At 50.7% G+C, this 24,751-nt stretch overlaps 1 protein-coding gene across 7 annotated transcripts in view; it reads right to left on the reverse strand.

Annotated features, from left to right (window-relative positions):
- The window catches only part of FGF13 (fibroblast growth factor 13), a 184,411-nt gene that overhangs the window by 70,691 nt on the left and 88,969 nt on the right, over positions 1–24,751 (reverse strand). For 6 of the 7 annotated variants that reach the window (XM_039722636.1, XM_039722630.1, XM_039722631.1 and 3 more), the window contains one exon: positions 4,563–4,730. The exons of the other annotated variant lie outside the window; for it this stretch is intronic. In XM_039722636.1, the coding sequence (XP_039578570.1) occupies positions 4,563–4,730 (168 nt within the window). The remainder of the gene's footprint in view (positions 1–4,562; positions 4,731–24,751) is intronic. 7 annotated transcript variants of the gene reach the window in all.

A 24,751-nucleotide genomic window follows, 5' to 3' on the forward strand; every position in this document is an offset into this window, starting at 1 on the left:
AGGGTGCTGGCAAGTCTAACTGCTCCTGGGCTGCAGACTCTGCCTAACCAGGACCCCATGGCAGACCTGTCGTGGCCCCAGCCCAAAGGCACTCTGTGTCTGTGTGCTACAGACATGACCACTGATAAAATCTGTGCAGAAATTATGATGGGCCGTGGAGCTGAGTAAGGCACAGAGAAAAACCTTCATTGTTCATAAAGAACTACGTCTCCTGATCTAAAACGAGGGCAGGTTGAAGAACGAAGTCTGATGCTTTCTCAGGAGAGTCATGGGATGGAAAAGTAGCAAGACAAAGGCCTTTCTGCACACAAGGAACACTCTTTGAAGATCTCAGAGTCCTTTAAAGATGAGATGAGAAAAGAATATCAGGGTGACTCATTTGGTCTAAATGTCCTACTTCAGCTATGCTAAGTGCCAGGTACTGTCTCCATAGTGAATATTTACTTTGAGATTAGAACAAAATAGTAAAAGGCACAGATAAAAGGCTTCTCTCAAAGGGTACACAGGTAAGGTAAGAGACAGCACTTCTTTTTCGGTTGCCATGACCTCTTCAGGGGTAAGGCCAGGTCCAGTTTGAGAATTAAAAATCATTTATCTTTAAATAAACGTTCTACAACTGCTCCTAATGCCATTACTTACTCAGACTCAAGTAAATATTGAGTAAATCTTGGATTTCAGTGGAATTACTCTGGATTTGCACTGGCTGAGCCCATACCTGAGTCAGGCCCAGCCTGTGTTCAGGTAAGCTCACTAAATACCTCCCAAGCCCCGTGACTCTGCTGGGAGCACTCGTGTTTAAAGTTAATCTCGTGCTTAGAGGCTCTGGAGGATCAGGGCAGGGGGGCTCAGCCAGGCACAGGACTGAGCTGCTCTGCTGGATGCACTGTCCTGCAGCAGCCAGCACTGCTCCCAGCCCTGAACAGGAGCTGAACAGGTCACCACTCAGCCCAGAGAGGTTTCTCTTTGGGGAAAAGCCATTACACTGGTGCAGCTTCAGACCTTTGCCTTTTGGCCTCTGTCCCCCCTTCAGATCACCCTTCACTGCAGACAGGGTCCCACAGCTGCACGTGGACCCAGACGGGCAGGATTTAGGAGTTTGCTGCCATTTAGTGCTGCAGGGCTCAGGCATTGCTCAGCTGCTTGCTGAGGTCCCACAGCTGCACGTGGACCCAGACAGGCAGGATTTAGGAGTTTGTCATTTAGTGCTGCAGGGCTCAGGCATTGCTCAGCTGCTTGCTGCCAGTGCCAGAACAGCACTTGTGAAATGTGCTCAGGTCAGAAGCACAGGGCCGTCCCTGGAGGGAGCTCCAGTCAGATGCTCCAGGATGCTCCAGGAGGCACCTCCAGGGGCTCGGGGGGAACTGGGGCTCAGGCAGCCAGCACAGATGCTGACCCTGCTGTCCCTCCCTGTCCTGGCCCTTGTGCCTGCTCCACGTGGCTCATCTTTGTCATTCCCCACTGGAACACAAAGTCATTTTTAGTTCTGAGCAATATGTGAAGTTCGAACACCTCTCACAACTCTCTGATTTCAGATCTGCTCACCCTTCTTCGTTCCCTTTCTCCTCTGAAATGCAGAAATGCACAGGCACTAACACAATGCAATGGGCTTGCAGGGCTGACAGGGCTGATCTGGTCTCGAAGAAAAGGATGTAACTGGAGTGCCAGGTGCCAGTGCTCTCAGTGTGACACCACGCTCGAGCACCGAAGGGACATTCTGTATCCCAGCACAAAGGCTGCACCTCCTGCAGGTGGCACAGGTGCCAGGGCACAGGTGGGACAGCAGCCTGCACTCCCTGTGCCTCAGCCAGGACTGCCTCTGCCACTCTCCCCACTGCTGGGGATGAAGAGAACAAGCCATTGTCAAGGGCAACCACAGAGCTGCTTGCTCCACATTAGCATCCTTAACATTTTCTATCTAATCACATTTCCTGTTGGTTGAGGAAAGCTGCCTTTCCTCGTTACCAGCTGCTGTCCCAGACTTCCCTCTGCCCATCCCCAATACGTATTTTGCCATGCTTGTCTGCTTTTCTGTGTAAAAAGGTTATGTACGCCTGGAGGGAGAATAAATGTTACCAAAAAAAAAAAAGGAAAAAAAATAAAAAGGGAAAAAAACCCCAACCACATGAAAACAGAACTATGGGCGAGTGTCCAAGACTCCTGACTGTGTGACTGTGACTAACCAATGGGTGTTTTTAAAAAACATTTCTCTCATTTTATTCCCTTCCCTGGATGTAATAATACAACTCAAATTAGTTTTCCAGGAGCTGACTCCTTTTTATGTAACCATGTTTTATACAGATAGCAGCAGCAGCTTATGTTTAAACTATTTAAGAGAACAAATAGCTGCAAAATGTACTTCAGATGGCCCTTCTCCTGCTAGCAGCGCCTTCCTGGCTTGAGGGAAGCTGCAAAACCACTCTGTATTCTGCTGTGGATGCAACTGTAAACAATGCCCGACACCCAGAGGAGCAGCATCCAGGTAAGGATGTCAGCCCTGCTGGTTTTGCCGCCCTTCAGAGGCCCAGGACACTGCAAGCTGTGCAATGGCTTTGGCAGAACAAGCAGCAGCTCAGCTCTTAGCAGAGCCCCAGGCTCCCCGGGGCACAGGGAGGGCAGCACCCACCTGGGCTGGCAGCATCCCCTGGCACGGGGCTCAGGGGGACACCCCTGGCACACTGGGAGCTCTCATCGTGCTGACCTCCATCTCCTCTCCTTCCTCCCAGTCCTAGCACTGGCTGCAGCCACTGGGCCAAGCCTCCTGTGTCCTCAGGCTGGAAGCAGGCACTGCCCTGGGGCTCTTTCCTCGGGTGCACACGGGGCACCAGTGTGAACAGAGATGATGCTGCAAGCAGGCAAGGACGTGAGGGGAAAACCATGTCCCACGGAGACTCTGGAGAGCAAAGGCCCAGCCCTGCTCTGCTTTCCTGGCTCCTCCTGGATCCTGGGGTGTGAGCTGGTGGTTTATTCCCGGAGAGGATCAGCCCAGCCAGGAGCAGGGCTCTGCAGGAATCCAGCTCCCAGGGCAGGCTGCATGAAACAAGCCCAAGCTTCTGCTGCAGTTCCAGGGCAGCACAGGCAGGACCCACACACAGCCTGTCAGCCAGGGATGGAGCTCAGGGCCAGCTCCCTTTCGTGCCTCGTGGCTGTGGGATCTTCTGCTCTCCAAGTGCAGTGCTGAGCACTGCGGAAGCTCTGCTGCCATCGCCTTCCTGGAGGAGCTTGTCAGGAACAGCTCTGGGCTCCGAATTTACTCATGAACAAACCCTGACAGAGGACAAGAAATCCACGACGTCTGCTAACCAGGAGAGTGCCACAGGATTCACCTGCCCTTCATCTCTACTGAGCCATGAAATCACAACTTCTATCAGGTCACGCCAGCACTGAGAGGACAACTGGACTTTCTTCAAACCCCGACTTCAACATCCAGTTACATCATCACTGAAACAAGAAACCTCTCCCCGAGCCTTAAACCAGAATGTGTATCACAGTTAATATTTCTGGTGAGATGATAAATGCTATTTTAATAAAGTATTTTATTTTAAAAGACACAAATCTCACAGAGGTGGTACAAAGAACATTCATGCAAAATTTGGAGAACGTAACAGAAGAAAGCAACTGACTGAAATATTTTGGGCTAATAGTGACAGCTCAGGAATGATGCCCATCATCACAGAGAGAATAATGCAAGTGATTTGTAATAAGAACTCCAACCTGCTCACTCTGCTGCTCCTGCAGACTCGACTGTGGCAAAATCCAGCCCTGAATATTTCATCTTAAAACACTTCTATGTATGCAGTAGCATTATTTGTCTTGGCAGATACTGGAGCTTATGCAAAAAGTACAAGGCTTACCACGTGGAATATGAAGCAGTAATGCAAAACACATATGGAACAATAAGAGAAAGTATTAAAAAATAAAATTTAAAATAGCTTAATCTTAGGCACACTAGACAAACGAGATATACCTCATTGGCAATTTCACATCAGTAAACACAGCATGAGGAGAGACCATACCTTTGCTTCATCTGAAAAGGAAAACAATCTACTTTTTTTTTTTTTCTGCTCTGCATGCATTTCATTTCCCAAAATGCAACCAGGCGTGCATTCCACACAAAGTTCATCCTGCTTCACCCAGAACAGCTGCCATGAGCATTCTCTAGCACTGTGCAGAAGCCTTATGGAGTGCAAGGTGCTGGGGACAAGCCGAACCCGGGGCTGGTGCCAGACTCAGAGCAGAGTGCAGCTTCAGGAACTACTGCAAAGAACCGCCTGCGGACTGAGGCCGTTGGAGCAGCAAGCAGCTTTTGGCAGCCAAAAAAAAGGGCGGTGTGTGATGATGAGAGCTGAAACAAACAAACTTTCCGAGAGGAGAAGCAGCGTCCTGCTGTCCGGAAGGGAGCCCGAGCAGCTCGGGGCGCAGTGCCTGTGGGGGCACCGACACTGGCAGCAAGCAGGGGACAGAGGGCAGGGCTCCCGGCCCGCGCAGCGGGGACACACAGCACGCCCGGGACACACGGGGAGAGGGGACCAACAAACAGAACATGGACCCGCAGTGCCACAAACCTTCCGGCTCTGTGTTCTCTTTGAGGTGCACTTGCTTCAGCGGGCAGCAGAAGATTTCGTGACACTTAGCACGAAAAGGGGACTCTTTTTTCTTTAATTCCGCAGATTGGATGGAATCTTGCCGTAACATAATGTACTCCTGAGTGCCAGGGGGAGCGTCATCCATAACTGTGGTCACCACATAACAAAATGAACTCAGGTTAGAGCCCCAGGAAAGCAATCCACAATCAAATCACTACAGAACAGGCTGGGGAAAGACAGAGGGGAAGAAAGGTTCATAGGAAGGAAAATAAACTTTAAAGTGTATAGTATCTTAGTTGTGGTGGGAGAAGGGTGGGAAAAAACATTTACTTTTATAAACAATGCTCATAAACCTCAGCACTCCATCCCGTTTCATGCAGCTTTGATAAACAGCAGAGTGACACCCCGCTCTGAGAAGCAGCACAGCTCCCTCCTGTACCTGCCCTGTCCTCCCCTAGCACCCCCACCCACTCTGCATGCAGACGAGGAGAAGGGCAATCCAAACTTTGTGCTTTCTGGCCTGGCCACAGGCAATGTCTGCACTGCCATCAGGGAACAACCCCTCCCCACCTGCAGGTACTGCTCCCAGAGCTTCACCAGGACATGGAACCAGCCCTTCCCCAGAGCAGGGACAGCCCACAGCCACTGGACTCCACCACCATTTCCAACAGATACAAGTGCAGATGTACAGAGAGAAAGCACATTGATCCTCCTGATGGTTTTCTTGTAAAACAGCAAGTCGTTTCTAAAGTTGATCTTATAAATCAATACTGCCATTAATAACATAAAGGATACACAGTCTGAAATGTTTCTGAATGGGGTCAGACTATTAAGTGGCAAAAAGATAAAATACATAGCATAAAGAAAGTTCCAGCTACCTCAAAGTATTACATTACCAGAATGAATTGAAACGCTTTTCCACTATCTAAAAAAATGAAGCCTTAATAACAGAGATAGTGAGATGCCTCAGCTCACAGCTTTAGGCACAGATCATCTCACATGAACAAAAATTAGCTGCTTTTTCACAAGACAGCTTCCAACCACCAACCGTTATTTATAGTAACACAGAGATATAAAACCATACCCAAAACCAAACTTGGATTCCCAAACTGTATGTGAAAAAAACAAAAACTAAAAAAAAATCCAAGAATTTCAGTAATTCTGAAAACTACTGACAGGCTAGTCTAAAACATGCACTAGCATGCACTAGGTAAGTTTATTTGGTTCTCAAAGTGATGGCCATTGATTCTAACAATTTAACTGCTCCCTAAATATCTGCCAACACATGGACATGTTAAAAACCACCAGATTTAAACACGGTCCACCTCAAACAAATATTACCCCACTGCATTCTCAGGCACTGGATTTTTCTCCGGCAGGAGTCATATCTGGGTGATAAATTCAGACTGACAGCTGTTCTGCTCTCAGTGGGCAGTCACCCTCTCAGGACCTCATTAATGCACCAGAGAAACCTTGCACCTTGGCTGCTGCAGCTGCATTAGGAGACAGCCAGCAGCAGAAACACCCACTAATAATCCATGTAAAGTGTCATTAAAAGGGATGCACGGCCGAGGAGGAAAGCACCAGTGGTTCAACAAGGAGCAGCAGGTCAGTGGAGCACGAGGCCTGGCTGCCATTTCACCCCACCTCACAGTGCCAGGTGCTCTGGAAGGGTGGGCTGTGCCCAGGGAGCACACTGAGAGCCCCAGGGCAGCTGCTGGCACCAAGTACCAGGAGCCAGCACCCGAGGTCAGCCAGGGACCAACAGGTCCTGACGGGTCACTCCTCAAACAGGTCCTGAAGGGTCACTGCTCAAACAGGGCCCGACGTCAGCCAGGGACCAACAGCTCCTGACGGGTCACTGCTCAAACAGGTCCTGACGGGTCACTCCTCAAACAGGGCCTGAAGGGTCACTCCTCAAACAGGGCCTGAAGGGTCACTCCTCAAACAGGGCCTGAAGGGTCACTCCTCAAACAGGGCCTGAAGGGTCACTCCTCAAACAGGGCCTGAAGGGTCACTCCTCAAACAGGGCCTGAAGGGTCACTCCTCAAACAGGGCCTGAAGGGTCACTCCTCAAACAGGGCCTGAAGGGTCACTCCTCAAACAGGGCCTGAAGGGTCACTCCTCAAACAGGGCCTGAAGGGTCACTCCTCAAACAGGGCCTGAAGGGTCACTCCTCAAACAGGGCCTGAAGGGTCACTCCTCAAACAGGGCCTGAAGGGTCACTCCTCAAACAGGGCCTGAAGGGTCACTCCTCAAACAGGGCCTGAAGGGTCACTCCTCAAACAGGGCCTGAAGGGTCACTCCTCAAACAGGGCCTGAAGGGTCACTCCTCAAACAGGGCCTGAAGGGTCACTCCTCAAACAGGGCCTGAAGGGTCACTCCTCAAACAGGGCCTGAAGGGTCACTCCTCAAACAGGGCCTGAAGGGTCACTCCTCAAACAGGGCCTGAAGGGTCACTCCTCAAACAGGGCCTGAAGGGTCACTCCTCAAACAGGGCCTGAAGGGTCACTGCTCAAACAGGGCCTGACGGGTCACTCCTCAAGCACGTGCTGGTGTGTGCAAGCTCAGAGCATGCAGCACCTGCACACCAGGGCCAAGGACAGATCCCAGCCGTCAGTGTGTGGCAGACAGCTGCCTGGCACCACTGCCAGGCCCCTGTGCACCCAGGCAGGCTGAGGAGCAAAGGACACAGCCAGACCCAGAGTGCCCTGCTCAGCCCAGCCCAGCTGCTGCCCCAGGCACACAGCAAACCCCCCTGGGCACACAGCAAACCCCCCTGGGCACACACAGCCCCAGCCCAGCCCTGCTGCTGCCCCAGGCACACAGCAAACCCCCTGGGCACACAGCAAACGCCCCTGGGCACACAGCAAATCGCTGCCCTTCCCTGGCACCTGCCCTGGCACGAGTGGGACCCTCGTGCCAGCCTCCAGCATCAGCCCTGGCTCTGCTGCTGTATTTCAGCTCTCATTTCAGTTTCATCCCCTTGCACTCCCCATGCTCATGGGTAGCACACTGGTGCTCCACGTTCCCATGCTCCCAAATAAAACAGGGACAAGACTGTGTGCCATGGACACAGCTCACTATACACTGCCAAAGAACCTGCACATTCTCAGGTGAAAGTGATAAAGAACGACTACATGGCTTTAATAAATGAATCCCTTTTCCTTCCCCTGCAATGTGATGGAGACCAAAGCACAGCAACTGAGAGGAGTTTGCTTAGCAGCGAGTATAAAACAACTGCAGTGACTGTTATGTTTCCTAATCAAAACATTCAGCTTGCTAAATATCACCCTGTAGCACATTCTTCAGCTCAAATAAAATAGTAATAATTACATTAATAAAAACTTGCTGTCAACAAGCCACTAGGAAAAAGATTTCTTCTTCCTGTAAGCTTTACTGAGAGAAAGCAATCTTTAGCATGGCTGCTGGCACCAGGATGTTTTTCAAGATAAATTCAAACATGTTTACTTTATATAAACACACCAGCTAAACAGTCTGCTGGTTTGTGTCTTTCTTTTATGTCCAACTGCATTTCAGTCCCATCCAGAATTGCCAGAAACCATAACATCAACCCTGTCCATAGGCCTTGGCTCGGGTTCCAACTGCATTATCTTTGATGTAATTCAGAGTTTAATAAAGCTGGAAGGAAATATCCTTCCCCCTGGTTTTACATAGAGAGGCTTCTGCTCTGCTAGCTACAGGCTACAGCAACCACAGGGTAAATCAAATCCAGGCAAAACACGTCCTCCTGCTCCTGCTGGACTATTGTTCTTGTATGTATGACACAATTTAAACAAAAAAAATTATACTTCCATGGATCCACTCACTCCTGAATGAACCTTCCAGGTCATTACCTGAAACATGAACTTTCCTCAGCTCCCTAACTTCACAGGCTGCTCAGTTTTACATGTGGTGAGCCCCAGGACGCTCACACTTGCAATAATTCATTTTTCTGCCACTGTGGAAGGACTGAAGTCGTGACTCTACACACAAGGTGTCCAAGCCACAGAGAGCATCAGAGCCCCTCTGAGACCCTGCACCCACAAAGTGAAGGAATCCTTCTCTGGCACAGGGCAGGAAAAACCCATTCCCCCAGCATGGCTTTGTGGAATAACGAGGGCAGCAGCCAATGCTCCCCCAGTGTCACCCACCAGTGTCACTGTCACCCCCCAGTGTCACCCCCTCAGTGTCACTGTCACCCCCAGTGTCACCTCCCCAGTGTCACCGTCACCCCCCAGTGTCACTGTCATCCCCAGTGTCACCTCCCCAGTGTCACTGTCACCCCAGTGCCACCCCCAGGGCACAGAGCAGCCAGGCTCCCTGGGCACCCCCCTGGTCCTGCGCCTCCCTGGCCCCCACAGAGGACACGAAGGTCACCAATGAGGTTACCAGGCCCTGGGGCTGTTTGGAGCTGTGCAGGAATTATTCTTTTTCTCCTTTTAGGGGAAAACATTAGGCTATCAAGTTGCTTTCAGCTCCTTACAGGAACAAGTCTAAAAAAATCCCTCTCTAAAATAACTTGCTTCAAGTGACTGCCTGTAGGACAGGGCAGGGTAGGGAACTGGGGTCTTTTGCTGCAATAACATTTCCCTGGTTGACACAGCTGATGAAAATCCCTCAGGTCTATGGGCAGTAAAAATTCTCTTTGCTTCTTTCCATCACTGCTTTGTTTCCCTCCTAATTTCTCCCAGTTGAAGGTGAGATTTTTTTTTGTCAGCCACCTGCACAACACAATAAACTCAGAGCACAACAATACTTGCAAGCTAATTGAAAAAAAAATCTATTCTGGGGTTGTAAAACACTCAGAACCTCTTAATGACAACACAGTCCATCCAAACCATTTCCCATTAAGCTTTGCCAAATCTTGATGAAGTATTCTTACCAAACAGCCCTGGCACTTCTGCATCACCCAGAAATCTTATTTTCAGCTTGCAGCTGTGTGCTCCCAACTTTGCAGTCTGGTTGACTCTGACTTGCAGTTTTCACAATGAACACAGATATTACAGGAAGCACAAGCAGCCAATTCTCTAATTTTTATTCACAGCAAGCCATTTCTGGAGTCCCTCATTCTGCACCACTCCTTCCTCCCAACACACCCCCAAACCAGGCACCACACCAGCTTATTTCAAGCTGAAAGAAACAAACCAGCAAAAATACCCTGTGAAAGACACAACTTTCTTTAGAAGAGTTTTCGGAATTAAGAGTAGGCTCAGAATGGGCTCTCATTACATCTGGAAGCTGCTGCTGGATGGGTTTGTGACAGTGAGGGCTGCCAGGCACAGCCCAGCTCCTTCACTCTCCCAGGAACAGTGCCTGCTCTTTGTTCTCAACCCCTTCCACACATTTCCTCTATGGCAACTGCTTCCTGGGCTTATTCTGAGCTGCTGTTAAAGGACAGCTTCATGGCATGCATGACTAGAACATCATTTTGAGATGGGCACTAACTGTCTCCAAGATTCAGGCACTCAGGGAAGCAAACCCCCTGCCCAGTAAGGGACTTTCAGTAGTTAACTAATGAGTTCTCAAACTGCTGATCTCCATCAGACTGCAGCCACTGTCAGAGGCTTTGGGGATTCAGCAGAACACGGCTGTGAGTGCCCCTCTGCGCCTGTGGGAAAGGGAGGGTAACCCCTACTTACAGCATAAATACCACAGGAATATTTAAATTCACCACTGATTCTAAGGAAGGGCAAGGGCAAGGTCCCAGCTCCTGCTGTGAGACAGTCACAAACACTTCACAGGCAGCGTGGAGTCCAGCATTGCCCCATCCCACACAGATCCTGGGTGTCTCCGTGGCCCAGCAGCACCCAGGGGAGCCCCAGAGCCTGCAGCACCCCCAGGATTGCTGCCAGCTCCTCAACCTGCCTGGGGCTCCTTCCTCGGGCAGCAACAGAGCTGCCCTGCACAGTGTGCACGGGCGTGCAGTGTCCCAGTGCTGAGCCCAGCGCCGGGCCAGGCCCCTGGAGCAGGGCAGGGTCACCGTGGAGGGTCACCATGTCCCATGCAGGGTCACCCTGGTCCCTGCAGAGTCACCATGTCCTGTTTAGTGTCACCCTGTCCCACACAGGGTCACTCTGTCCTGTTTAGTGTCACCCTGTCCTGTTCAGTGTCACCCTGTCCCTGCAGGGTCACCACCCAGCGCCACCCCTGCACCCAGGGCACAGAGCCCACTGAGGGCTGCTGCAGCCCCCCACTGCTGGGCTCCATCTCCCCAGCAGAGCTCTCCTGCTCCGGGGATCACTCCCAGCTCCTGCACTGTCCCTGCTGAGACACTCTTACTGGAGAACCAGGAACCAAGAGAGCCAAAAGGATACGGCTGAAACCTTCTTCAGGCAAAACATTTCACTGCTGTATGAATTCCTAAGGTTTGCACAGCTCCATCTTCATTCCCACAGCAAAGAATTTCTCTGATGCTTTAGACAGTGATTTATTTTCTGATTTGAAACTACTTTCAATTGTGAATTATCTTTATATTTCAAGTAAGTGACTGCCTTGTGATCAAAACTGAAAGCTGACCGCTCTTTCCACCATGTTTCCTCCAACACATGTAGACATTTCTTAGCCTTTTGATCTGCTGAAAAAATCTGAAATATGCTCTCTTTGGGTCAACACACAGAATAACTTTTTTTCAGATCTTCCAAAAATATTTGCACAGAACACTCCCCCTTGACCTAAAAGAGTAATTGGATTAACTGCCAGCAGTAATAGGCTGTTATCCTCTGAAAAGACGAGCCCAGATAATGCTGCTTGTAGATCCTTGTGGATAACAAAGACAAAGGCACACAACATCAAAACTGTGTTGATAAACGCTGCTCAGAATGCATCCCCTGTTTCCCGTGGAAGTGGCAGCGGGGTTCTGCAGAGAGCCTTGTCTCCAGCTGTGCCAGGAGCACGGGCAGTGCTCTGCTCCAGGGAGCAGAAAGGGAAGGAGCAGGAGAGGCAGCACGTCAGTGCCTTGGCCCAGGGCTGGGTCACCAGCACAGCGCTGCTCCCACGGGGCTTTGGGCTGGACTTAGGAAAGGGCTTCAGCAGAAGGGCCAGTGCCACGGTGGAGGCACAGCCCTGAGGGCCTGGAGCATGTGAAGCACAGATGGGGCTCCTGGGACACGCTCCAGGGCTGAACAGGAGCTGTGAGCAGGGCTGGGGGATGGCTCCATGCTCTGAGCCTCCTCCTCCTCCCTGGGCAGGGGGACTGAGAGCTGCCCTGGGAGAGTGCAGCCTGCAGGCAGGGCTGTCACCTCCTGCACCCGAGCTGAGAGGGACAGCCCAGCCCTGCTCTCCTGGATGAGGAACAGCCCCGGCCCTGCTCTCCTGGATGAGGAACAGCCCCGGCCCTGCTCTCCTGGATGAGGGACAGCCCAGCCCTGCTCTCCTGGATGAGGAACAGCCCCGGCCCTGCTCACCTGGATGAGGAACAGCCCCCGCCTGCCCCCCCGGGATGAGGAACAGCCCGGCCCTGCTCACCTGGATGAGGAACAGCCCTGGCCCTGCTCTCCTGGATGAGGAACAGCCCCGGCCCTGCTCACCTGGATGAGGGACAGCCCCGGCCCTGCTCACCTGGATGAGGAACAGCCCCTGCCTGCCAAGGACCAGCCCATGGGCAGACCCAGCACCAGGAGCTGAGGGTCTGCAGGGCCACACGTGCCCACTCTCATCTGAGCCCTGCAGATCAGCCCACTGCTCTGCTCTGCTTGCCTGCATGAAGGAATGAACAAATGAAGGAAGGAATGAGGGAATGAAGGAATGAATAAATGAAGGAAGGAATCAAGGAATGAAGGAATGAATGAAGGAATAAATGAAGGAATAAATGAATGAAAGAATGAATAAATGAAGGAAGGAAGGAATCAATGAATGAAGGAATGAATGAAGGAATAAATGAAGGAAGGAACAAATGAATGAAAGAATGAATAAATGAAGGAATAAATGAATGAAGGAATGAATGAAGGAAGGAATAAATGAATGAAAGAATGAATAAATGAAGGAATGAAGAAATGAATGAATGAACATTTCTTCTTGCCTATTCCGAGTGCTCTCCTGCTTTTCCCATCTGCTGAAACAAATGCAAGCTGGCAGCTTTCCAAACAGGTGGGCTGGGGCATGCAGCACAGCAGACAGGACAGAAACTCACAGGGTGCTGCTCCTTTTTGTGGAGTGTGTGTTTGGGGAGCACTGGGAGCACTGGGAGCACAGCAGTGGAACTGGGGACACTGCATGGCACCAGGGGCTGGCTCCGGGGAGGGCACTGGGCAGCAGGACCTGCCTGGCCAGCTGCAGAAGACAAAGCACCCAAAGTGCACAGCCTGCTAGGATCTGCCCTTAGGATGAAGCCACTCCAGCTGCTGGAGCAGACGTTTCTCCTGCTGCTCCAACACCACAGGACACCACGGAACACAGGAGGAGATGGACAGCAACTCAGATGAAATATGAGCCTCAGTCACCCCTGTCTACCACAAACCCCACCCTGACCAGCCCACAGTGAATTTAAAAATCGCTGTGACAATCTGGGTCACAACAGAGAACTTATGTTCTTCCCTGACAAAGTCTGGGAGGAAAAGCAAGGAACATCACTTTTGTAAGAGAATATCCTGGAGGCGTGGTGAGAACAGGCACACAGAGAAGGTGCCAGGAGACCTGCCAGAAAGGTCTGGGATGAGTGGGAAGCAGTTTTTGAGAGCTTTGGACACCTTTAGTTTGCTGCTTATGAAATATTAGAAAACTCTTGTGTATCATAACTTTAATGAGAATTTAATTATTAATGTAGCCTTATTTGGAGCTAGGACAATGGTTTCCAATTATAAGGGAAGTAGAGAGAAGTGCCTTTTTTCTTCCTATTTATGGAGCATTATTGTCAACAGCTGGGCTACAAAAAGAGACAAACTTCCTTAGTGTTGGGAAGAAAAAAAACCCCAGAACAACAAAAACACAAAGAAAGACCGAAAAAGATCAGAATCCTCTAGGAAAAGTAGCCTAAAAATGGTAACAAAATCATCAAAGAATAGAGTGCATCCCTCCTGGAAGTCTGGAAGGATGAGCCCTGCCTCTGGGGAGCAGGAGATGAGCACCAGCCTGGAGTCTGCTCACAGACTGGCACTGAAGCTGCAGCTCTGGGCATTTCTCTTGCAAGGAGCAGACAAGAACAGAAGCACCATTCATAAAGGGACAGGTGACACCTCCCAATTATTTGCCCCATTTACTGAGGATTAACAAAAGGAAGGATGCAAGAAATCGAGTGCTTTAAAATTCACACTCATTACAGAAAGAGCTGTTCAGAGGAATGGCCTCAGAGGAAATTTTTCAAAGCGAAGCACAGAAAACTCATCAGCAGAAGCCAAAAGCCTGGGTGTGCCAGGGAGAGGTGCAGAGAGTTCTCCCAGCCCTGGGAAGCAGCAGAAGCCTGGACCCTGCTGTGCCTCAGCACCACCCAAAAGGGCAAAGAGCTCTGACCAGGGCTGTGCACACAGAGGCAGGACAGCAGAGAAGTCCTTTCAGAAAATAAAATGTACAATTTCACCTGCAATTAACATTACTCTTCATTTTAAGGTTGGAAGTTATTTTTAACAGGTTGAAGATCAGGCTCATGCAGACAGGGTCCCTATACACAGACACAGGTACACAAACCAGTTCAGGTGTAAAACAGTCAAATGAAAGGCTGCAGTATTTCCCCACACTGTTTCCTTAGACTAAGCTTTAGTTGAGCTGAATTCCCACCACAGGCGATCTTGCACAAATCACTCGATGCACACCCCAAAAACTTACCCAGCGAGTTACACAACCTTGAGAAACACCACTCAGCTGTATGCTCAGGGCATCACTCACTCAGCCAGGAGCTCCCGTGCCCGCTGCTCTGCCAGCCTGCCCAGCACCGCGCTCGGGTCACCGCGAGGTGCCCGGCAGGGGGGACATGAGGACATGGGGAGCTGGCACTGGTGCACTCAGAGCACCTGACAGTGCTACCGCGAGGTGCCTGGCAGGGGGGACATGGGGACATGGGGGACCAGGGGGACAGGGGGACAGGGGGGAGCAGGGGGACATGAGGACATGGGGAGCTGGCACTGGTGCACTCAGAGCACCTGACAGTGCTGCCTGCGGGCACGGAGATGGCTGTGCTCACACCTGGACCCCATGGTGCTGGCACTCTGATCCAAGGCTGTGGGTTTGCAGAAAGGGTTAAAACCCCAGCCTGTGCTCAGTCAAAGCAGAAGAGCTCAGCTGGGGGACTCTGGCTTGGCACATCCCTGGTGGCACATCCCTGGTCTGCTCACACGGCCCAGCCAAGGCCAGTGCTGGGCAGTCACTCCTGACTGACACGCTGCCACCGAGGGGAAGGACACAGTGACAAGGTCACAGACAGAAATGGAACGCAGATCCTTTACAAACCAGCACACATTTCCACACAACTTGCCATGAAATTCATATGGCACAGGTGACCTCCACGCCCGGGTGGCTGCCACCCTCGGAGCTGGCACCCAGTGCCAGCCACGGCAGACACCTGGAGCCCTGCCCCAGGAGCTCCTGCTGCTGCCCAGACACGCACACAAACACCCCAGATGCAATACACCACTTGCAATTAGCTTCTCCAGAAACCAAAAGGCAAAGCGATCAGATGAGGTTGTTCTGTTAGAGCAGGAACAACAGGGGAGGTTATTGCCTTTGTGTATTTTTATACTACATTGCATAATGTGCTCGCATTGATGTTCAGCACCGTAAATGACATAAAAAACAACCCAAGGCAGCAAGCACAGCAGAGCTCTAAGAAAAAAACCATCACATTTCACATTCCAGTGCGTGAAGCCAATGCTGCAGTCCTCTAGCTTACAACAGTCTATCAAAGTTAGCAGAGACAAATGTGTGTCCTAGAAAAAAGACATTGTTTCAACACTGAGCTATAAATTAGCTTCTGGTTTTTAGGAGGTACTAAGTGGTCTTTATTCTGCTACAAGAAAAAGCCACTCTGTTCAAACTGGGGACATTGCATGCTGCACACTGTAGTTGGGGAGCTGCCTTGGGATACCACACTCGCTTTGAAATCATCCATGTCAGAGAAAAGTCCCTATTTTCTGTCATGACCGTATTTATGCCTACTGGGACTCTACATACCTCCAAAGAAATTAAACAATTTATTCTGAAAGTTGATTGAAAAACTTTAAAACATTGGAAGGACGCTGCTGTAAATGTCAGAAACGTGTGGATTCACACCAACTCCAGTTAAACAAAGAAATATCACAAAAAGCTTCAGAGAAATTTGCAGCAGCTGAATATTTGGCCCAAAGAACTGTCAAAGCAAGTTCTGGTGCACAGGGCCTGTAAGCCCTGGCTCCTGAGCCCTCACTGCTGGGGTTCCGCAGTTTGCAATCCGTGCTCTCAGCACCACTTGCAACCATTCCCATAACCAGTGCAGAGCCCTTCCACTGCTCCAGTACACCACATAAGCACTCACAGCATTTTCAATACTAGCCCCCACACCCCACCTGTGCCTGAAGTGACTGCAGGAAAACTACAAATGAATTTTTAACAGCTTTTCAAAGAACTCGTTTAGGGAAGGAGGTCTTTGCAGGTTGCAAACAAACCCTCCTTTCCTCTTACCTTTAAATTTACTAATCTGTAACTTCCATTCTACCCAAGCACTCCGCTCCTGAGCTGAAATTCTAAAGAGCATTTAGTAACATTGCATTAGCATTTGAGCCTTTATCTATTAATGTCACAAGAGACACAGAGCTGACAGAGTCCTGTGCCGGCTGCCCTGGCCGTGGAGAAGGGGAGCAGCTGCAGAGCCAGGTGTGCCCCAGCCCCAGAGCAGTCCTACCTGCGCCGTGCTCCGTGCCCAGCCCGAGCGAAGCCAGCAGCGCCTCTGAGCTGCTCTCTGTCCTGGGCTGTCCTGCAGATGTGCCGTGGAGGCTGTCCCCACTGCCCGTGCATCCCCGGGCTCAGCACAGCCACCAGAGATGACTCACTGTCACTCACACACATCAAAGGACTCTGCTGGGCTGCTGAACTGTTGTGTCTCACAGCTGGGGCTGGCAGCGCTTGGCTCAGCCCTGCCAGCTCGGGCTGCCCGTGTGCTGGGGCTCACACCTTGCCCCTGCCCAGCAGAACTTCCCTCTCCACCAGGTGGGACAGCAGAAGGGAGCTTCCCTGGGCCACATCTGACATGTCAGCTCCACGGCTTCTCTCCAGGAATGCTTTGCATATCACAGATTAATAGATTGTGACTAACAGCTTTAGCTTCACATCATGTCTAGACAAAGTGCCCTGCTGAGGGCAGCGGCCTGGAAGGGCACTGGGAACAGCTGTGGGTGAACACAGCACAAACTGTGCTGTGACAGGCTGGATGCATACCGTGCCTCACCAGTTATTCTCCAGGAGGTGAGAATGTGGCAATTTCACTGACAATTTAGGCAGAAAGAGGCCAAAGCTCAGGTTGGCCAGAGAACCAGGAACAACCATGTTGTCCCCAGGCTGCACATCAGGAGGAATTTCTTCCCTGAAGGGTGGTGAGGAATTGGAAGGGGATGCCCAGGCTGGTGATGGAGGCACTGTCCTTGGAGGTGTTCAAGAGGCAGCTGGGCATGACACGCAGTGATCTGGGCACCCAGCAGGGTGGTGGGACTCCATCCTCCTGGAGGTCCCTTCCAACCCTAATGACTCCATCACTGCATGGGAAGCTGGGGCTGCCCTGGATCCCTGGCAGTGCCCACGGCCAGGCTGGACAGGGCTGGGAGCAGCCTGGGGTAGGGGAAGTGTCCCTGCCATGGACACGAGGTGACCTTTAAGGTTCCTTTCAACCCAAACCACTCTGATTTTATGTGCATCACTCAATCAATACTCAGACAAAATGAAACAGTCAGAAGACTAGAGGGGAAGTAGGCAGGAGTTCCACAGAAGATGCTGATGGCAAAATGTGCCCAGGCTCTCAGCAGAGCCCAGGTGTGCTCAGCAGTGTCCATCCCACCCTGGCTGCACGCGAAGTGAGCACCGCTGCCTCACACCAAGATCCCTGCACAGAAGTGACAGCACAAAGCACCACGGCTGCACGTCAATACTCAGACAAAATGAAAGTCAGAAGACTAGAGGGGAAGTAGACAGGAGTTCCACAGAAGATGCTGATGGCAAAATGTGCCCAGGCTCTCAGCAGAGCCCAGGTGTGCTCAGCCCCCACCCTGGCTGCACAGCTGCACGCGAAGTGAGCACTGCTGCCTCACACCAAGATCCCTGCACAGAAGTGACAGCACAAAGCACCACGGCTGCACGGCCACGGTAAGCTGGTGCTGGAAGCTGAGAGTGGGTGGTGAAGGGTTTACAGCCCCCAGAGAGCCTCCACCACTCCTCAGCAGGCACCAGGGTTTGCCTGCCCGGGTGGTACCTGTGAGGTGAAGCTGCACCTCGACATGGACCTGCACACTGTGAATCCACTGAGAGCCCCTGAGTGAGAGCACTTCACTCCCTCTCAGTGCCTTCATCGCGCTCCAGCACAGCTTTCAATATTTACCTGACATTATCCTGCATCTGGCAAATGTATTCTGATACCCCCCAACAAGTCCCACGCAGGATTAAGTTCTCCACTGGTCTTTGCACAGTAACAGATCCCATTTGATTTCACCACTGCACTTCTCTCCAAATCAGGTCTGCAAAGTCCAAGAAGTTTTCCAACAATTCTGTTAAGACAGATGAGATTTGCAGGCACCAGAGTGATTTCTAAGTTCCCACAGCAGTTTGGACTCTTCCTGCCTCCACTGGGCTGCTCAGACCCACACAAAGACTGCCTGCTGCTCTGACAGTGCTGCCAATCCCTAGGCACCTCCTCCCTTTATTCTCTTATTGTTAATTAACTATTTCATGTTGCAAATTCCCATATTTCAGATAAGGTGCTGTTGTCACAATAGCCCTGTAAGTGAATTATTATAACTATAATGCATTCATAAATAACACATTAAAGCTTAAAATACATATTTTTTTTACAGCTGCTGTAATCCAGTTGGCTTACATGTAATAGAAATTGTGCACCCATGAAATTAAACTGAGTAAAAAACCTAGTTTTCAAAGGCTTAGTTCTCTGAAAAAGTTATTGCCTCGAATTCTTTTTGGTCAAATGCTATTTTCTTTCCGATGCTAAATTAGAATACTAAAATAAATAATAATGACAGCCTCTGGGTAGGGAACTGAAGTAATGAACAACCAAATTCCAAATTCCACTGAAGGCCAGGCAGTCAGGGGGGTGGGAAGGAGGGGGCACAAAAACAAACACAGCAATATTTTCTGATGAACCTGGGGCAGGGTAACAGCATAGGTCTCCAGTGGGCAGGCACACCCTGCCCCTGTGCCCTGTGCTGGGCACAGGTGTGCCCTGGGCAGGTGACACAGCCACAGGTCTCCAGTGAAGCACTCCAGAGTGAACCCTGCTGTGCCCTGTGCTGGGCACAGGTGTGCCCTGGGCAGGTGACACAGCCAGGGCCCTTCCTGCAAAGCACCCCCAGCCCTGGCCGTGGGAGCATGGGACAAACAAACAACCCTGCCTCATCCTGGGGACAAACCAACCAAACCAAACCAAACCAACCCAAACCAAACCTGCCTCATCCCAGGGACAAAGCAAACCCAGCCCTGGCCGTGGGAGCATGGGACAAACAAAAAACCCTGCCTCATCCTGGGGACAAACCAAACCAAACCCAGCCCTGGCCATGGGAGCATGGGACAAAGAAACCCAAACCTGCCCAGCCTCATCCTGGGGACAAACCAACCAAACCAAACCAAACCAAACCAAACCAAACCAAACCAAACCAAACCAAACCAAACCAAACCAAACCAAACCTGCCTCATCCTGGGGACAAACCAAACCTGCCTTGCCTCATCCCAGGACAAACCAAACCAAACCCAGCCCTGCCTCATCCCAGGACAAACCCAACCCAGCCCTGCCTCATCCCAGGACAAACCAAACCCAATCCAGCCCAGCCCTGCCTCATCCCAGGACAAACCAAACCCAGCCCAGCCCTGCCTCATCCCAGGACAAACCAAACCAAACCCAGCCCAGCCCTGCCTCATCCCAGGGACAAACCAAACCCAGCCCAGCCCTGCCCCATCCCAGGACAAACCAAACCCAGCCCAGCCCTGCCTCACCGCAGGCTCTGGCTGGCTCTGCACGGCCCCAGGAGAGCAGCAGGGCTTCATGCTGATCTCAGAGCCCCTGCCAGGAGCCCTGTCTGTCACAAAGGGAGCAGCTGACCGGCACAAAGGGCTGCACAACCTCCCCCCTCACACAGACGCTCCAGCACGAAGTCCAGGGAACATTCTGAGCACTTCTGTCACCTTGCTGTGCCCCTGAGGCTCAGGCTGCTGTGCCCACACTCTACAGCACGGCACAAACTGCACTACAGTGCAACTTCTCCCATTTATTTCCCATGGAGACACCCAGCCAACAACAGCTGGCCCACAACAATTCTGCCTGTTTCTAGAGAAGTGCAGACTCCAAAGAACACCTTTTCTCTCAGCAATAAGTAGGCAAGGCCACGGTTTCTGACAGTGAACACCAGGGAAAGGCAAAGCCCATTTTCCCCCGAGGGGCTCAGGGGAGCTGCCCACAGCACACGGAGCACAGAGCCCATCTCTGCTGGCCACCCTGCCCCGGGCACAGCACACGGGAGCTGTGCCCAGCCCCGACTGCAGGACATTCACAGCTCCTCACACCCAAACCAGCCAGGCTTAGCTTCATTCCTGGCTCACTCTTCCTCACAGGGCTATGAACACCTGGTAGATAAGGCCTTTGCAGCCTGTCCAAGGCTCAATCACCTCAATGCACACCTCCAGCTCACAGCATTTTATTGCTGCAGCTGCTGGCACACAGAGAGCTCAGATGAAAACAAGCAAATACTGGGTAAAAACATTGCAGAAAAAGCTGAATATTTATGGCTTGTACACAGAAACCTGAGTGGCAAGTGAATGCTTCAGGTAGAGATGAAAGGAGTGACAGAAGAGTAACTTTTATCTATGCAGTCCACATTTAATGACTGCATGAACATTTGCAGATGATTAGGGCCAGCCCAAGTGCTTTGTTGTTCCTTTGTTCCATTTCTGAAGGGTTCGGACTTTATTTATTATTTTTCTTCTTTTTCTTTTTCCTTCCTCCCCCCCATAACTGCAACTAAATATAATTTTTGGCTTTTAAAGACCTCTTGCCATTTATAGAATCCAGCTGACAGGCTGGGGATGATGTTTCCTCACTGATCTGCCTCCTTGACAGGGAGAGAGAATCACGTTGGGTGCAGCAGGCTCAGCATCCCTGACAGGCTGAGGTGTCAGAGCTCAGAGCAGCCTGTCTGGCCCCTCTCGTGTGTGCTCTGGGGGAACTCAGCCCCAGCTGCTGTGGAAGGCAGCCAGCCTGCAGTGCTGCTGTGCAGGGGACAGGGACAGGGCATGGGGACAGGGACAGGGAACGTGGTTGTACTTTCCAAACTTATTCAATAACAGCAATCATAACCAACAATTGATAGGTAATTGTTCTAGTGTACACAAATTAATCTTTGCTAGTTTGACCTTAAATTACCAGAGTTTCATGATTCATTTTCCCATAAAAGTTGCAGGTTGGTTTGGTTTCTTGCTCACATTACTCGTCCCCTGCATCTTGTCCTTTGACTACTAAACTCTCTGCTCATATCTCATTCTTTCAAACTTTACTCCCTTTGTGTATTTGGTAGAAATGCAGACTTGCCTGCTCCATTTTTACCTGTGTCTTTGAGCTCTGATTCCCCTGCAAATTCCCCAGCACATCCTTCTGTGTGACATCTGCACATCCAAAGCTGACATCCTGCTCACAGAACAACTTCACACTGCCAGTCCAGAGCAGACAGGCAGCCCCTCTCCTAAAGAAACAATTCCCACCCTTTGCCTGTGCCTGGCCCTGGAGGTTTCTGCTCCCAGCTCCACCTCAGCTCTCCCAGCCTGAGGGCAACTGTCCCAACCTTGTTCCATGCCCAGATAAAGAGTGACTGCCCTAAAACTCCTGTCCTGGTGGTTCCAGGTGTGGAACACAATCCATGGCCTCCTAAAGAAACAATTCCCACCCTTTGCCTGTGCCTGGCCCTGGAGGTTTCTGCTCCCAGCTCCACCTCAGCTCTCCCAGCCTGAGGGCAACTGTCCCAACCTTGTCCCATGCCCAGACAAAGAGTGACTGTCCTGAAGCTCCTGTCCCGGTGGTTCCAGGTGTGGAACACAAACCATGGCTCTGCCCTGCTGGTTCCAGGTGTGGAACACAATCCATGGCTCTGCCCTGCTGGTTCCAGGTGTGGAACACAATCCATGGCAGCTTCCCCTGAGGACAGGCTGCTTCCAGCCCACAGGAGCCTGAGCAGGCTCCTGACACACAGAGGAGGGGCAGGACCATGGCACGACTGGGGCAGGGTGGGTTCACCCAGGGGCTCATTCGCTGTCATTGCAATTAAAATAAATCCTTGATGGGAAGGGCCACCTGTGGCTGCATGTGCAGAGCCAGCACCCTACCAGGGGATTGTTATTTCAACACCTGTCTGCTGTACGTGGCTGTTTTATTAATAGCAAGGATCACACACAGCCTGAGGTAAATTAAAATTCCAGTTCTGCTATTCCGTGTCATTGAAGAATATGCCAGGCTGTTGTTTGATTTGGTTTCTAGCAAAGCAGGCTAACAAACTTCCTTCCAAGCCATTAATTCAGATATGCAATAAGCCTAGCACAACTGCACTGGCTCATTAAAGCAATTTGAGGTAACCTGCACTCATTAGAGCAGCCACCATCTATCCCCTGTGACTGCAGCCTTGTTTTCAGGCAGCATCAGAGATGACCTGCTGTGCCAAATGCCTCTTCTGTCTCAGGAAAACTTCAGGGAAATAGCAAAATGGAAACCTTGATTTGCTCAGGCTTTGAAATTCATTCAAATGCAAGACTATTATAACATTTTGAGTATCTTTTTTCATCCAGAAACAGATTATTTAACTAGACAAAGGGAAATTCTTCACTAAAGACAGTTCCACGACGATAGCCATGCAGGACACAAGTTTACAGATAAAACTGAAAAGTCCCCTGCTATATCTGTTGGAAAGGACACTTTAACCATTCAGGAAAGCAAATACAGGAAGGACAAATTCTGAGTGTGCCACAGCTGAAATAACAATAACCCACCTGTGACCTTGGTACACAGCCCAGGCTGCTGTCAGTGTACAAAGCAGCTGCACAGAGCTGCTGCCCACACCTGGGGAAAAACCATAAAACCCTCCTGTGCTTAATAAAGAAAGGACACCAGAAGGAAGGTACAAAGACAACTGAGGCAGCACTTAGCCTTTAAGCAGGGACAATTACAGGTGTACCAGGCATCAAGCTCAGGATAATTAAGCCCGGCCCTTGAACTACATCAACCCATTTAATAGTTGGAGGTGAAGCACAAAATCCTTGAGTGAGACTAATTTGGAGTCCTCCAGCAGAGGAATTAAGCAGCTTAATACAAAGCACCTTCTATGGACTTAAAGAAAGACTTGTTCACCTAATGAAGGGAGACAGGCACACAGCAGATTTTGACCCTCTGCTACCCAGTAAAATCAACCACCCAACAACAACAACAAAATCATCTCTGTGCCTGTTTGCTGTTTCCTGAACAAAAGCCTGTTTCTCCAAAGTCAGGCTCATGGCCAGCACTGATGATGGAGCTGCACTGGCAGCACTCACAGCAGGCTGCAGCCCCCGACAGCCCTGTTCTGAGAGCACACCAACAGTTTGTTAAACTGCACTGGAACAGTTTGTTACACTGCACTGGAACAGTTTGTTAAACTGCACTGGAGGTGAAGCACAAAATCCTTGAGTGAGACTAATTTGGAGTCCTCCAGCAGAGGAATTAAGCAGCTTAATACAAAGCACCTTCTATGGACTTAAAGAAAGACTTGTTCACCTAATGAAGGGAGACAGGCACACAGCAGATTTTGACCCTCTGCTACCCAGTAAAATCAACCACCCAACAACAACAACAAAATCATCTCTGTGCCTGTTTGCTGTTTCCTGAACAAAAGCCTGTTTCTCCAAAGTCAGGCTCACGGCCAGCACTGATGATGGAGCTGCACTGGCAGCACTCACAGCCCTGCTCCGAGAGCACACCAACAGTCTGTTAAACTGCACTGGAACAGTCTGTTAAACTGCACACAAACACTTTGTTACACTGCACTGATTTGTTTGTTTGTCTTCATTCAAGCCACTATCTCCCACATACCCAAACCACCAGAGCTGGGACAAGCACCTGGAATGTGCAAGGAGGGTTCTGGGACTAGAAGCAGAGTTTTCCTACCCTCAGTGTCTCTCACTTGAGCCACAAAAACTCACTTTGTCTGGAAGGGACAACCACCCTCAGTCCTCCCTGAGGGCTGGCCCAGCTCAGGCTCATCTCTGTTTCATTTTCCTTCCACTTTCCCTCTGGTCAAAAAAACCCACTTAATTTAAGTTTGTTAACATTTCCTGTTTTCCTTCTGTATACAGAAAGATTTGAGGCACTAAAACATGGAAATGAATAAATCAAGAGAAGGACAGTGAAGACACACAATCACACAGTATTTTAGTTAACCTTCAGCCTTATTTCAGTGAAACAAATGAAGAAACTCCTCCAGTCTCTGCAGAAATTAAGAAAAGAGCAAGCAGCATAAGAGCTGGGGGTGTTTTAGTGCTCCAGGATTGGAATTTGGTCAGTGAGTTACCTCTAGGAGTGTCCAAGGAGCCCCAAAGCCCGGATTGACCCTCACTCTGTGGGGATGGATGGGTCTGCTCTGCCCTGGGTTTTCCAGGAGCCCTGCTGCAGGAGCCAGCCTGATGGGGGGAATGTGCATTTCCCATCTCTGCTGCCCTTTCTCTCTCTCACCTGTCTATTTTGCCTTCAGGGAAGAGGGACAGGCCTGTAAGAGCAGCTCTCAAACACTTCAGCTCCCCCAGGATGCTCCTTCTCCCTCCCCACACCACCGAACACGGAGCTGAAGCTCAGTGTGGATGATGTCCCTCCCATGAACACTGGAGCTCCTCTCCCAGCTTCCTCTCTCATTTTCAATCCCCATCTCAACACCATCAGCACTGCCTGAGCATTCACAGAGGATCAGCACAATGAAGCACAAAGCTGACAGTCACGGAGAAGGACTGACAGCAGGTGGGATGTTTTTAAAAAGACAGGTTACAAT

Source organism: Passer montanus, unplaced genomic scaffold, assembly GCF_014805655.1.
Source record: "Passer montanus isolate IOZ18808 unplaced genomic scaffold, ASM1480565v1 scaffold49, whole genome shotgun sequence".
In the NCBI taxonomy this organism is placed as follows: domain Eukaryota; kingdom Metazoa; phylum Chordata; class Aves; order Passeriformes; family Passeridae; genus Passer; species Passer montanus.